At 40.8% G+C, this 15,350-nt stretch overlaps 1 protein-coding gene across 2 annotated transcripts; it reads left to right on the forward strand.

Moving 5' to 3' along the window:
- The first annotated feature begins 789 nt into the window (after positions 1 to 789).
- Positions 790 to 14,756, forward strand: LOC309591748 (uncharacterized protein). 2 transcript variants are annotated; one of them, XM_082314502.1, is made up of 20 exons: positions 790 to 850; positions 1,416 to 1,745; positions 2,229 to 2,358; positions 2,513 to 2,606; positions 3,392 to 3,542; positions 3,862 to 4,024; positions 4,538 to 4,663; positions 5,905 to 5,967; positions 7,419 to 7,541; positions 7,907 to 8,062; positions 8,725 to 8,778; positions 9,051 to 9,268; positions 10,092 to 10,168; positions 10,344 to 10,454; positions 11,025 to 11,111; positions 11,979 to 12,086; positions 12,289 to 12,410; positions 12,630 to 12,752; positions 14,161 to 14,203; positions 14,393 to 14,756. In XM_082314502.1, exons 2-20 carry the CDS (start codon positions 1,640 to 1,642, stop codon positions 14,468 to 14,470), a joined length of 2,133 nt encoding a protein of 710 aa, XP_082170628.1. In that variant the 5' UTR covers positions 790 to 850; positions 1,416 to 1,639; the 3' UTR covers positions 14,471 to 14,756. The 2 variants fall into 2 exon arrangements, with proteins under 2 accessions (XP_082170628.1, XP_082170629.1); XM_082314503.1 differs by lacking the exons at positions 790 to 850; positions 1,416 to 1,745 and having other exon boundaries at positions 2,298 to 2,378.
- The last annotated feature ends 594 nt before the right edge of the window (positions 14,757 to 15,350 follow it).

The raw sequence follows: 15,350 nt of genomic DNA on the forward strand, positions 1-15,350 counted from the left end.
CATCTTCAGCTTTCCATGTTTCAGAATTTCCATTTTTGAGGTACTTTCTGTCCGGCCGGGTCCTGTCTGAGCCTGTGTGGAGCTCTGGTACCATCTAGTGTTACTGGAGAAACTCTGAATGTCGCTGGATGTGGCCTTTTCCTCGCTCATCTCCTGCTGGGTTTGCAGCAGGAAAAGCCTGTCGTGACAAAACCGGTGGTCATTAGGGATGACCACATGCAGTTAAACCATTTTCACCACCAGCAGCTGCTGTTCTGGCCATGGCGGCTTGGGACGAGCATGCCCCAACCTGACTGGAGGGGAAGCAACTCTCCCAGCTGTGGTGAGGCATCTGGGGCCACATAGCCGGGGGTGCGTGCAGGTTGCCACCTGTGGGGCTTGGGCCACCGAGATGCCCCCCAAAAGGCCACAAGAGACGCAATGGGGCTGCACTGCCATGAGGTGTGGAAGACGACCTCCCTCTTCCCCTCCTGCAGGGCCTCACACCTCAAGAGGGCCCGCAGCACCCTGCACTGACGCCGATTTCATTCTACAGCCTGTGGAGGATGAAGGGTTTATTGAAACACTGTGGGAGCCCCCTCGGAGAGTGAGGCGGGCCCGCACCAGGCCCTGCGCCCCGCAGGCGTGAGGCGCACTGCTCCTGCCCTCACCAAATATGGCGGCCCCACCGCAGCTCTGCCACCCCGCTGCCAGGGCGGAAGTAGCGAGGGTAGCGTCACCGCGCGGACCCCTTCCGGGGTCGCCACCTCGGAATTACTTGGTCGTTCAAAGAGTGGCGGGGTTGAGCGGCTGGAAGGCGGCGGGAGCGGTTCGGGCCCACCGGGGCGGGAGCGGGGCTGGGGGTCGTACGGTGAGGCGGGGCGTCCGGGGAGAATGGGCAGGAATTGGGGGGGGAGGTCGAGATGGGAGCGGGTTGCGGGGCGAGGGGAAGCAGGCGGGGGGCGGTTGGTTGGGGAGTGGGTTGGGGCCGACTAGGAGGCGGGGGGCAGGAGGCGGCAGTTGGGGGGGGCAGCGTGGGGCTTGGAGGGGGGGGGAGGGGGAGAATCCAGTCGGTTGGGGGGCAGTTGGGACGGTGGGGGAGGGGAGGGGGCGAGGGCCTGTTGCGTGAGGGCCGAGGCGGAGTTAAGGGGCGGGGGGGCGGGGTGAGGTGGGGGTGCGCTTGTTTGGGGTGGGGGAACTGGGAGAGTGAGGGGAGGGAGAGCAGGTGGGTCCGCACTGGGCATCTCTGGTCCTTGAGCACGCAGTCTGCCAGGGGAAGCTAAATTGTTGTGAATAACAATAGTTGTTATCATTAGATAGATCTTTCAAGGCTGGTCCCGCCAAAGGAATGCCAGCTCTCATCCTTTTTTTCTTCTTTTTTTCCTTTTTATTTTTTTTTTTTTTCTTTTCTCCTATTCCTTCCTCCTTGTTTTCAGGGTGCTCTGAGCTCTGGATGGAAACTGCAATGTTTTTTGAGCTGCTGACTGCAGTAAGGGTTGAACGTTTCTGTCCCTAGCATAACTTACTCGACATAGATGAAGAGTTTATATCCTGAAGAAGTCTTTTTCTTCCCTTCCTGACGAAAGGACCTTCAAAGTGGGAATTATCCTTGTGTCCTGTTAGCTGCCAAGTAGTTCCTTTTCTTTGGAGTTCAATAACCATGGGGCCATCGAAAAGAGAAGAGGAAGACCAGAGCATAATCCTGATCAGCGATGATGAAGCTGAGGGCACCCCTGGGAATTCAGTTCTGTTAGTAGACCCGTTGGGTAAGTACTGTGCTCTTGTTGTCAGTGAAGTTCTGTAAAGAACTCTTGAAATAAACTGAAGTAAAATGTTATGTGAAATATTATGTTTGAAATGTGCCTTTCTGCTGCTAGGAAAACAAAGTACTTCAAAAATTGGTAAAACCAGGAGAAGCTGCCGTTGTTCCATCACTTTTGGGATTTCTTTGATGGCACTAATTACCTTAAAGGATAGTGCTGTTAGTTTCAAAATATTACAAAGTTAGCTGAGACTGGGCCTTTTCAATGTCGATTGGATCCTTTTTGGTTAAATCACCTCTGTTTTGATAGTGTGTGGAAGTTTTTTGTCTCAGGCCACTGTACCATTCTTATTGGCACCATATGAAATCATAAGAAAATTTGTGCCTTAAAGTGTTCTTAAAAAATAAATGTCAATAGCTGGTGGAATTTTAATGAAGCTGTAGTTACCTTTACGCTGATTTACACTGCATATTCTCTTTTCTACAGAGAAGTCTGCCTCAGAAGAGGAGAAATCTGAAGAAGTTGTGGATGAGGAATGTGAACTAATGGTTACTTTCTGTAAACAAGCAAAAGTGATGCCTCATGCAAGATATGACTGTACAATACACCCGTTTGAGTATGTTCAGTGATATGGAGGTTAATATGTGGGTTATATTTTCCACATTTAGTCTGTCTTGACAAGCAACCTTTTTAACATCTGAAAGCAGAAACAGAGTTGGAAAAGCATGTAACTTGTTCCATAAATAATATTCTGTTTTTCAACTCTGTAGGCGAATGGAATGTGATACGTGCTCACCCCTTGGGAAAAACGCTGATATTTGTAATCAGTGCTACTGCTACATTTGTGATAAACTAGCTTCTGAGGTAAGAAGAGCTGTAATCAAGAAATGCACAACTTTGAGGGAACTAAATTACTCAACAGTCTTTTAAAAAAATCATTCTTAAGCACACTAAAAGAATAAACGATACATGAAACTTTATTATTTTAACAGTTCTCCTAAGTATTGGTATCTGTCTGCTTCACAATGCTACTAAAAATGTGGTCGCTGTCTGGGTTTGTTTCTAGTAGTCCAGTCAGTTGTTGGAGTAGGCGTTCACTTGATACAAGCAAATGTACCTCCTGTTTGCTTTAGGCACACGGTGTATTTCATGGAATCAAATTACTAAATCAGACTGCTTCTCACTGCACTAGAGAAATGTCAGACTTTTAGACCTAGAGTGGGTGAGTTGGGGGAATTGGGTGTGTGGGGTTTGTTTGGGTTTTTCTTAGAATTCAGAAAACTTTGAACAGTGAGCAAAGTTGGGGTGAGCATGCAAAGACAATGCTCTCTTACCAGTTTACAGTGGGGAGGGTGCCAGCCCCAAGTGTCTCTGTAAGGTATTCAGGAATGGCAGTAAATTACTATGGGCACTTTTTTTTTTCTTTTTTTTTTTTTTTTTTTTGTTAGCCATGATATTGAGTTATTGCTGTATTGGCCTCTTGCCCTGACTGTCAAAATACTTCACTGTGGCTTTGCCGAGGTGTGTAAAGGATAAAATGAATTGTAGTCCTTCACTCAGAGGAGCTAACTTTTGGTTTGCTCAACTGGAGAAAAAAAAAGAGAAAACAAAACAAAACCTTTCTCTGTTTTTCATGTTTTATGAAATAGTGCCAGAATTGGACAACCCCTTCCCTTTGTCACTGCAATGCACACAACAAAAGCAAATTCTGGAAGGACCAGCGTGACTTTGCCTTGGCTGGTGTTCTTGTAATGTTCAATTTGGAGCTCACAGATATAGATGCAGATCTTCGGCATGGTGGTAAGTGTTACGCTCTCATACAGTCCTAGGAGACCTGTGGCTCTCCTTGCGAAGGCTTGGTGAATTTTTAAGGTAGCAGCTTAATGTTGCTACTCTCTTTCTGGGCCATACTCAGACCAGACACACCTCTGTAGGTCCAGTTTGTGTGCTTTCCTGCTATCCTCCCTCTGGAAGAAGCAACAAAGCCTGGCCGATAAGATTGGGTGCAAGTAACTTGCTAAATATTTTACATGGGGTACTTATGATTGTCTTTGTTTCTTTTAGTTTTGGAAAAAATTAAAAATTGCACTAACAGTTTCACATCTGTCTGCTCTCTTAGGAAGTCTTCTAATAAAATTTATCCAGGAACTTTCTGTGGAGTATAATAAGTATCTGATTGGAGAAAGAATGCCTCCCACACAACATGAATGCTTTTGCCTTCCAAAATTGCCTCCTGGGCAATGCAATATCTGCAGATCACGCAACATGGAGGTTGTATACAAGTAAGTGACAACAGAATTCAGCTACTAGCAGTACGCACTGGCCAGTGCGGGCTTGATTTCCTTTAGTCAAGTGATAATCAGAATCATGGCACCTGATACAGCAGAAACATAGTTGAGAGAACTTACTTGGCCAGTGAGCTGTTAAATTGTGCTTGGATGTAGTTTAAACACCCCCTTAAATACATCTCTAAATACATCTTAAATACATCTCTTATGCTGTACTAAGACACTTGATAATATCCCTCATTATTATAACCTGGGAAAGCAGGAGAGTAAAGCCCGTATTTTTACTAATTTGTTTTTTAGGATGGGGTTCAGCTTTTACTCAACGGTATGTGCCTTTAAAATGCTTAAAGTAATGGTTGTGCAAATGCCTTTTCACTATGTTATAGATGCTTTTCAAGGAACAGCAAGTCAATTTTCTCTCGAGCTGTAGAATGGTCGTAATTGCCATTTGTTTACAAAGTACATCATTGCAGACGCTTTATCTTATAGACTACTTAACTTTCTTAGGTATTCTGGAGTTTTTGCGCTGGTAACAAGATTTTTAAATCAGGCAGAAAGAGAGAGTCCTAAAGCTGCTGCTGTTATGTTTCTGGGAGCAGCTAAAGAGATAGCACTTCATAAAGACCCTGCTTTGTAAGTATCCAGTTCCACATCTAGTGTGTAACCTTCATTTGCTTATCAAAGGGAGGAGACTAAGTGAGAGAGTTCTGGTTTTCCATTTATTAAGAGTAAGGATAGTGTAAAGATCACAGCCTTGGCTGCAGCACAGTGAGAGGAAAATTAGTACACCTGAGGGAGCAATGAGATGGGTTATGGGGAGGGATTTGGGGGAAAAGAGAAGGTTAAAGGTTGGATGTGAGAGGAAGAAGTTAAGTGGGATTGAGTCATGAGGAGGGGAGATGGTCTCCAACAAGAAGAAGGAATTTGAGATGGGAACTGGGTGGAGGGAGGGTGACAGGCAGCAGATGGTGGCAGGTGGGGTTAATTCCCCAGGAGAAGGTAGGGGGCAGGGGAGCTTTCCTGAGCGGAGGGTGCACAAGCTGCATTGTGTGAAGAAATATTGCTTCTGAACTGGAAGGAAGGGAGGATGTGATGTTGCTTGGGTAATAAGTTTTAGATGCCTCCCATAAGTCTGGAGGCTGACCTATCAGCTGGGAGGACTGCATAATAAATAAATAAATAAAAGCAGAGCTTAAATACTTCAGTCTTTACTACTTGTGCTGTTTATTTTCTTGCTTATATCATGGCTGTTTCATGCTAGATTACTGTCTGGCTTGAGCAAGGTCACAGAGCTTTGCTTTGCAAAACCTAAATATTTTGGGGCTTAAATTCAAGGCTTTTTATAAAGGAGAAGTAAATGTGGTCTGGGTTGGTTTGACAGGCCAGACACAGCAGCTCCTCTGCAATTCTTTCTGAGGAACTTTCAAGGTTTGCAAGGGGCGAGCTGGATACGTTATTTGGGTAGGTCTCTCTTTGTACGCTTATTGTGAGTCCCGCAGCATTCACTGCAGTTACATGGGGTGTGGTTTGCCCCTCATGGGATGATGATATGCAGCCCTTCAGGGGCCCTGTAAAAGCAAAGTTGTGCCCATGATGGTCTAATGCAGCAGGTCAGAAGGTTTGGCTCTGCTTGGGTTGGGGGGGAGGTATGCTGCAGTTGGTTGGTTAGGTACTGCTGTAAAACAGTGTTAGTTTTAGAATGTGTTTTACACGTTTTGCACTTGGTTTGTCAGTTTGGAATAACTTTTATTAGCATGATTGCTCCCAATGCTTTTTAAGAAAAAAGTGTCGTCTTAAACAGTTGAGTATAGAGAAGGGGAAAAGGCAGGAAAACAAGCCAAACATTAATTAATGCTTTTTTCCTCCCCTCTTAGAAGCTGGCAGAACCTTGGTCATACTGCTTCGTTAAAGATTGCTGTCCCTTGTCTCTTGCAAAGGTACGGCTGTCTTATCATATGATGAGGTGGAAGTGGGTTGGTTGCTGGCTGCAAACTTTCTGCTTGCATTTAACATGCATTTCAGATGACTTCTATTCAAAGGCATAAAGGAAAAAAGTGAATGCTTTAGCTCTTAAAAGCCAAAAGTAAACTTGCACAGGTATATAATCTTATGGTTCTGTAGCATCAGGAACTCCTTATCAGGGAACACGACCCCACTGTACTGTCTTAGGTATTGTTTGAGCAGAGCAAGAATAGCCTGCTGCTGCCTGCATGTAGATTGCAGATGGGTAGGGACAGGCAGAAGAATACAAACAATAACACGCACTGGTCAACCTAATGAGCAGGGACCTCAGCATGCTATCAGGTTCTACAGTTGTGCTCTACAAATCAGGATTTTCAGAAGCTCTTTTGAATATTAGTTCCTTTCTGTGAAGGGCAAGGGCAATACCTGTCTTATTTAGAGCCACATAAGCGTTCATACACTTCTTTGTTGCCTCGAAGGAGATAACTCAATGGGGAACTCAAAGCCAAGAAGATGGATTACTTTTCAACTGTAGTCTAGGAGTGTTCTGTAAGGCGAGACCAGAAGGTGGTGTCAGGTAGCTACTTGTGGTTATTAAGCCAAAGAGTAAATAGTGTCTGTTAAAGATCAAAACAGCAGCCTTGTAGTACTCCACTGGGATGGAGTAGTCAGGGATGTAACATAGTAAAGTTCCCCCAGAGGCTGATGAATGAGGTCATCTAGCTCACTTGGCTTAATTCATTTCTCATTTTAGCTTTATATTTCACCTTTAACCCGAAATTCACTTGCAACAGAAGGTTAATGAATTAAGAATTAACTTTTTCAAGGAGCGCTCAAAAACAATTATATATTCTCACCTCTTATTTGAAACTAATGGCAGGTATAACCTAAATCCTGTATCAGTTTTCATTTTAAATTACTATTCTTGAATTTTTTAATTTCTTACTTTAAAAGAACAGGAAAAGGAACTTTTTGCCTCCCTCCCCCAATTTTAAAGGAGTAAACTCTTCTTTGTGTCCATGTGATATCTCCAGGTTTCAGTTAAGACAAAAATGGTTTCACTAGCTGTGAAGCTGCCAGAAGCTCAGGTTGGTCAGGTTGCTTGTCAAGTTCATCATATGTTGCTGCAGTGTTTCTCGCATATGCTCACTGGGGATCTTTGTTTTAAAACTTAAGACCACAGAAACTTCATTTCACTTGTGTTCAAAAATAATGACAAAAGAGCAATACCGTTATTCACTACGAGTCTTAAAGCACAAATTTAAATATAGATCGAAACTGTCTGACATTTAACCAAAAAACCCACGAAACTTCTGTAGAAAAGTTTCCTATAGGATAAAAAAAACTGCAACAACTTAATAGCAATTAATCTGATTTTAAGGGATTTTGATTTTTCTTTTTTTTTTTTTTTTTCTTTTCAAAACAGGATCACAACACAACTTCAGAGGATGCTGGTATTGTGTGACTTTCCAAAAAATTTGTATGAAAAGTTTGTTAATTTTTTTCAGTCCATCTCACTTCCATGTCACTGTTTTGGCTTCTCAAATAGGTATGTTCTTTGGTTTTTGTTTACAGAATATATTTTTATACAGTTGCCTGATTTGAAAACAGCTATATAGAATGGTTCTTTCACAGATAGTGTTAGGTGTGAGCACTTTATAGGAAGATTTCAGTATTAGCTGCTTTGTATTTCTCCTGTCCTTACAGGAAAAGTTGTTGTTTGATGCTGTGGTGAAGTTGTTGTCCATCTAGCTTTTCTCTTTCTTTTTTTTTTTCCTATTTTCTTTTTTTTCCCCCAGAACTGAGCTGTAAACCTCAAAGTGTTTTACTGGTAAATCTTTGTTACTTAAGGGAAATAAATTGTGGTGTACAAACAAAACATGGTTAAAAATTACTTTATTTTTGTACTTCCAGCTTGAACGTTGTGCCATGGGACCATGTATTACTGACCACTGTTTTAAAAGGCCAGAACATCACTGGTCAAAGAACACAGAAAGGAAGAAAAGTATTTCTGTGGGAAACACTCCCTGTTATAGAGGCTCGAGTGGAGAAATTGGTAGACAAAGAGAAGTAAGATCAGTTTGGTCTTGTTTTGGATTTTTCATTTTATGAACTCAACTTTTACGTTTTGCATGGTATTGACCGCAATATAGTGTTTTCCTAACATCTGCAGTTTTGTATAATGGGGAAACATACAAAACAAAGACACATTTGAAGCCATTCATGCCTATTACTTCTTATCAACAAGGCCAGTAGCTTTTTGAAGTCTTTCAAAGTAGAATCAAGCCCTTTGAACACTTCGGGACCAGAACAGAATGTTGAAGTGGATAATGTCTTTGTTTCCATAAACCCAGTGCGTTTTAGATGTTGATGTTTAAAACAAATTCTGTTCATCAAAGGCTGACTAGGTGGAAGATGGCAAAAAAAAGTGCCTTCTGGTCTCTGGGTCTTCAGAAGTCTGTATTCAAAAGAATACAGTCCACTTACAGAATTCAGTTGAAAGGCAACCTCCTGTTTTGTTTTGCCAGAGTACAGAGATAATCTGTGGATAGCTTCTTGGAACTTATTTCCAACTGTCTCTTTCTGCCAGTTGTATTTCTACCCTATTGTGCAATGTGTCTTATGTGGGAAGATCTACTGTTCTGCTTCATTAATTGTAGTAAATATTTGGTTGACCTGTACATAGCTTTGCACTTCCTTCCTCTTCCTACTCATTGTCTTTTTTTCCCCAGCTATAAAGAAGTTGTTCGCTACCTGAGAGCTGTGAAATGCAATGATACCAAAGGGTAAATGTGTTTTTCTTAATTTTTTTTTAATTGTTTCTTTGCCTTAAGATTGTGTCCCAGTCTGTGTTTCTTCAATGTGTAATAAACTGGCAGAATGAAAAGCAGTAGGATTTTGGCAGCTGTTTGCTAAGTGAAAGTAATACTGCATCGCAACTAACTTCTGCCTTATTGGGTGTAACTTATTAGTGGTCAAGCATAACCAGATCTATACATACATATTGTAAAGCTTTCATGTTAATGAAAATCAGATATTCATTTCTTCCCTCTTCCAGGTTAAGAGACCTTCGAGATAAAATCCCATTCTATTTGTGTAAAACTGGAGACTTCCTCGATGCTGCGCATTCGCTGCTGTTTCCCGTCAATAGCCTCGCCTGCTGTACTGCCTGCCGGATAACGCCTTTTCAGTTTGAGGTCTACCTGAAGATGTTCAGAACAGGCAGTGTCCCCACTGGAAAGGACATGCTAGACTCTGGGCCCTGGATTACAGTTGGCAAGTGTGATTTCTTGCTTACGTATGTTTAGAACCTTACTTAATTACAATTTTTACTTTTTCATTAAATCTGGCAACATTCTGAGGGATTCTGAACCCAACAATAAATTGTCCAGACTAAAGCATGGTACATAACACTAGGCAGGAAGAATGTCTTTGTATTTGAGCATGAATTTGTTTAGTACACTTCACACAACATGCTAGCTTTTTCAGCTGTGAAGTTGTTTTGCTGAAAGCAATCTCTTAAAAGAAAATACAAAGCTCTCTATTACATCGTGGCATTACCAATGGCAGTCCGTAACTTAGCATTATGGTATGTCTCAGCCTTGACCTTGAGAATAAAAGCTTCCTGATGGAAAGGGTTTCATGATCTGTGTATTACATTCTGTCATTAGTTCCGCCACTGATAACTGTGATCACCTGTCTTGGTGCGTGATACTTGTCAAGGTGTATTCTGAAATTAAAGATTTATTTTGGAGATGTTCAGCTACTAGTAGAATTCTTAGACATATGAGATACTGATAGTGTGTATCGTGCTGTACTGTACATAACGAAGACTCTGTTGTGGGTCGCCTGCTGTGATGGCTTAGTCTAAATTGTATTCAGTTCTCTGCAGCTCTCCGGAATAGCATTTTACAGTTGATGTTGTTTTTCTATTCAGAGCCTACAAAAAATTGTAAAATAGCTGTAGACACTCATTTGTCTCTTTTTGTTAGGTTTCTGTAGAAACATATCTGTAACTAAGTTAATACCTTGTTTGTGTTCACACTCTATGGTTATTCAGGGAATATAAGATGTGTTTTGGATTTTTTTCTTCTTGCAGGGTCTCCCTTGAAAGATGGTGTTCTAATTAAGCAGGCGCTCAAACTCCTTTACAGCAATGTGTCGCTATACAGGAATGTGAGTCTGTATTAAAACTGTTTCTGTGGCCCATCGAGTGTTTCTGTATATTACCTGGTTTTTCCAGTTACTTCTCTAATGCAAGGATTTACTATCAGAACCCTTTTCTCTCTGAATATTTCACACCTCTGTGAACGGATTTGACTTTGTAAACAAATGTTCTGCTGTGTTTCAGCCTAAATGCTGGAGTTCCCTCATCATGATTTTGGGTAGTAGCAGTTTGCTGGAAAAAAGTGGGCACCTACATCCCCTATCCCTGAAAGAGCCACCACTTGACTTCCAAAAGGTAACTGAACCAATACTGTGAAATGAGAGAATCTGTTGCCTTGTTTTATACGAGACTTCATTTGATGTGGGCATTGGCTTGTTCTTCTAAATACTAAGGTTAACTTTACAGCGCCTCATCAGATACTCTTGTGGTATGTGCCAACTTTGCAGAATGTTGTGGTACAGGAGTGTTAAATACAATAGTAAACAGATTAACTCTGCTTGCAGCTCAATGCCTAATACTAATTTTATACCTTTTAATGTTGAGCTGGATCAGATAACAAAATGGATAGGAAAACAGTTTAAGAAAAATGTGTTCAGATAGTCCTACAGAGTCAGTGTCTGGGTATTTTCTTCACAAGAACAGAAATAATTGTCTGCTAAATGAAGAGGTTATGTGATATGGTTTGGTTAGTGCTGTAGAGCCTCAGCTTTCCTTGAGTATGATGTTGAACAGTCAACCTCATCTGTAAAAATGCTGAAAAAATAAGTAAAAGCACATTAAAGAACCATCTTGGGCGCTGTTTGACGTTTGTAGAGAGTCTGGACACCCTTCCTCTTTACTTGTGACTCATTAGTTCTGTTGCAGGGAGTGCTCGCTGCCAGTGGTGGCCTTTTGGAGGAACTGAAGGCAAAAATTAATGTTTCTTTACCACCTGCTATCTTCTCTCCTCATGTAAGTGTGCACATGGCAGTAAGGAAATTTACCATTTGTTTTACTGTGCTTGAAGATACAGTAGTATTGAAAACAGTTGGATTATTATGAAAAGCTTTTAAGAGGGGGCTTGAAGATTTTTTGGGGGGGGAATCAGCATAAGACTGTTCTTAGCACAGTCTAAAGGCTAGAGCAGATATCTGAAGGCAGGAAAACTATTAGGGTCTGTTCTGGTCTGTCACCATCTTCAACCTGGGACAAGTCTTACTTTGTCACTGTCCAAATTTATGCATTTATAAAATGGGAGGGTTGGTAATAATTGATTCTGTCTTAACTGTGCACAGGGTAATCTTGTGTTGTTTGATTCAAACTGGAGACTATCCTTTGAGACCTGACAATGTATTTGTCTCAAAACTCGGAGTAGCCCAGAATTTCTAAACTTGTTTTTGAATGATGGTTTCAATGTGTTTAAAGATGGCTTGAAATGTATTCTATATTAAATACAGTCAATACATCTAAGGAGCTATCTTATTCTTTTTCACTACTTTTGAGGAAATTACATTTAGCTTACTCTCCAAGTATGTGACTCCTGGGCCAGAATTTTTTTTTTCCACTTAATTCTACTTCTGCTTCTGTGATGGTGTCAGACTTCATGTTTCTGTGAGGACTTGGAGAGCACCAGGTGAAACATGCTATATAAATAGAAGTACGTGTTCTATTTTTGCCGTCGTTCGGTTTTCATAAGATTCTTGTGGATGTCATGTCTGACATCAAACCTATCTGATTGGAATGGTATAACTTAGTGCTGATTTGACTGAATACAATATACAAGTAGTGGGAAAGTGGGCTTTTAAATATGTGTCGTCTTGTTGATATCTCTTCCTGTAGTTGCACCATGAGGCTTGTCTTATTCTCGCAGTGCAAGCAGTACAACAGATGCTTTTTTGTGATCTTCCATACTTGACTTCCTTCTTAGAGATAGCCCTGGCTTTTGGGGTGAGTCCTAGATACTGATTTCTGTTGTAAGGGATTAAAGCAAATGATATTTAAAATCTATATAGCACCAGTTTGGAGATTTTAGACACATTTAACTTGGTTTTGTTCCCCTTTAGCTGTGCTGACCTTTAATTTTATTCTGTTTTTTAATAAATGATTGGCAATTAGGTTAAATCACTGGTCTTATTTTGTCCCTTCCTAGAATAACTTTTGGGCTCTGAGGCTGCTATTGGAGCATCTTTCCTATGAAGAACATGTTCTACATGGCACTGTCAACCTGATTTTGAGAGATCTAAATCGTCAGAAAGCAACAATGCTAAAACTGTGAGTAAACGCTTGCTGCCTGAAGTCTGTCTGTTTATGGAAGCACTAAGAGCAGTCCCGCAGCAGTAATGTTTAGCAGAGATATAATCCTTAGCTCTTTGAAACCAGCCAGCCCAGTGCTTTGGGTAAGTCAGGAATGCAAATAAGATGCTAGGAATCAGTAGGAAAGTTGTCCCTGTTGAACAGCTGTGTTCTGTTTCCTGGTTTTATATTGCTTAGGTGGCAAAACCTTGGTCCCCAGTATGTGGGTGAATTCCTTTGCCTGTTCCTGACATGCAGACATAAGAAGATGCAGTCCATTGGCCTGTTCACTCTGAATATTATTACAGAGAATCTGCATATGTAAGTGTGAATCTTCATCGTAGCCACATAGAAAACCATTATGTGTTGCAACACTGATGGTAGTTTTCTCTTAATTAACAGTCTTAATTCATTCTTGTTTTTTATTCTTCCCTCTTATTAGCAGTGGTAATAACTGGTAAATAAAGATACTGAGTACAATGGTTTGGGTAGATTTGAAATTGTTCTGTGTTACCTGCTGCAACCAAATGGCTTTCTTGCTCCCCAGTGCCCAATGTGATGAAAAATGTGTTATCTGCTCTTGGCAACCCTGTCATCAGATTACGTAGGGTACAGTCTAGTTCTATTACTTAAATATCATTGTCATCAACAACAAACAAAAAACGTTAATTAGGACCTACAGCAAAGTAGTTACGGGACTCTAAGGAGGCATAATACTGCATAAAACTTTAGAGAAAATAGTTGAAAGTCGCTCAAAATGTATATTGTTGTGTATCTGCAAGAATACGATGGGTGTACAGATATCAACATTTCTTTTAAACTTGTAAGAAATGCTTCATGTGGTGGTGAGGGAGTAGATCCCCACCAAAAACTAAAGATTCAGGAACATATATGCACTGTAATGCAAACTGAGGACAGCATTAAGTTTGTGCCTGTCATTCTTATCCTCTTAAAAAGAAGAGAGACCGCCTGCTCTGCAGCAGCACAAAGCTTCAGTGATGGGGAATACAGAGTTCTGAAAAAGTCTGAGCACTTTATTTAGATTACAAATTATAACAAAACACTGATAAGTCACTTTTGAAACCACTAGCTGTTTGTAAGTATAATCCTTGCTCTCCTGTGTTCTGCAGTAAAGCATTATAGGCTTTAGAGTGATAGTATTGACATAATAGTTTTAAAATGAATTGACTCTGTGGTTGTAGACTGGAAGGCAGAGTAATTGCGTGCTCTGGCGCTTTTAATTCACACATAGCTGACGGCAGCAGAGTAATGTTGAGAATTCACTTCTTAGTAGCTGTCTTAAGTGGAAATCATGGACGTGTAAGTTGACCTTCTTTGTGAAAGGCTTCTGTCTGTTTCTACTCTCCAGCCTTTGCTGTGTGTAGTTGAGAAAACAAAATACCTAATTTCACTCAGTTGTGTACAGCTAAGCTGTATTTAACAAATTCGCAATTCCATTAATTGTCTTTTTTTTGTTTTGTGAGGCTTTACAGTATGCTCCAGCAGTGACCCAAGAGAATCTGATGAAATCCTGTTTCTTATGGTCTATATTCATCTTAATTATTTTACTGTACATCTGATGCTGAGATCATCTCCATTTGGAAGTTGAAGTGAATTGTTGGATTAGCCTTCTTGGAAAGCTTTGATCAATGCGAAACTCAGAGTGGCTGAAGAGAAATCTCATTTTCCCTATGAGAAAATGGATTAAGAATCTCTATCTGTTTTTCAGGTGTCCATGGGCAAAGCATCTTTGCAACTTCTTTCACAATGCAGTGAGTATCTCTGCATTCTAGAATTTAACAAGAAAGTATATCAATGACAACAATATTACTTATCAATTAGATATTTAAATGTATCATTTGATATATCATGTATCAAATATATGTCAATGTCATTTATTATAACCTTGTTATAAAAATTACTGACGTATACTAACTAATTTTTTTTTTTTCTCTGCCCAGGGATTAAGGCACCTGCCCCTTGGTACCACAGCTCATCATGAAGTCTCAAAGTTCATAAACATTTTTGAAAAACTGTAATTTGGCAAGATCTTCAGGAATATTTTCCAGTTTGTCTTAATCTGAGAAATCTCTTCCTGGAGTCCCTTGTGTTCTGCTTTGGTTCTCATCTCCAAAAACATTCAGCTAAAAACTGGTTTCAGACAAATCCAAAAATGAAATCCTAGGTTAAGATGGTAAACAGTGGCTGTATTTCAGCAGATGTGTTTTGGAAATTTCCTTTCTTGCAGGTCCATGTATTAAGCAGTTGTTTAAAGAGGTAGCGGGTTTAAGTTTTAAAAAAAGCCAGTCTACAGAGAGATGCTGATGGGGGGGAATGAGGGGAGAGAAACACGGGTGACGTGGAAAGCACCACAAGTCTTTACTTCCATTGTGTTGCACAGGTGCGCTGTGGGTGAGATGTCTGCAGCAGAACAGCTGCTGAGAGAGCAAAAGTTTTAAAAAGGGAGATCTGCCTCTCCACAGGTGTACAACAGTATGCATTAAAATGCTGTTTGCACACCCTCTTTTTTGTTTAGTGTATAATTATAAAAGATAAACCACTCTTGAGGCTGAAGGACATTGAAACTTTCTTATGTGCTTCAAGAAACCAGATTCAGGAAGGCATAATGCAGTAAATGGCTTGTTTTGTTTGTAAATTAAAAAAAAAAAAATATCTAATTTTCAGGGTTTTCCAGTTGTGGGGCTTTGTTTTTATTTTCTACAGTAGGTGACTGTTAGACTGGTGCTGATGGCTCTCTTGGTTTCTCAAATCCTTACTATAGTGGTAAGTTTAAGAGTTAACTTTTGAACTGTGGAGGTAGAAATAGAGAAATATTTTCTAGCCTGGTTTATATTCTTTTTGCCCTGCTATGATACTTGTCTGCTTTGGTTTGGCAGCCGGGGCGGGGTGGGGGGAAAT

The sequence above is a fragment of the Platalea leucorodia genome (genome assembly GCF_965183815.1).
Source record: "Platalea leucorodia genome assembly, chromosome: 5".
Taxonomy (NCBI): Eukaryota; Metazoa; Chordata; class Aves; order Pelecaniformes; family Threskiornithidae; genus Platalea; species Platalea leucorodia.

Bases quoted from the DNA above. Each gene is read 5' to 3' on its own strand.
- LOC309591748 (XM_082314502.1), top strand. From the start codon at position 1,640: ATGGGGCCATCGAAAAGAGAAGAGGAAGACCAGAGCATAATCCTGATC. The intron at 2,359-2,512 runs GTATGTTCAGTG...TCAACTCTGTAG, and splicing joins TGTACAATACACCCGTTTGA to GCGAATGGAATGTGATACGT. The intron at 7,542-7,906 runs GTATGTTCTTTG...TTGTACTTCCAG, and splicing joins TGTTTTGGCTTCTCAAATAG to CTTGAACGTTGTGCCATGGG.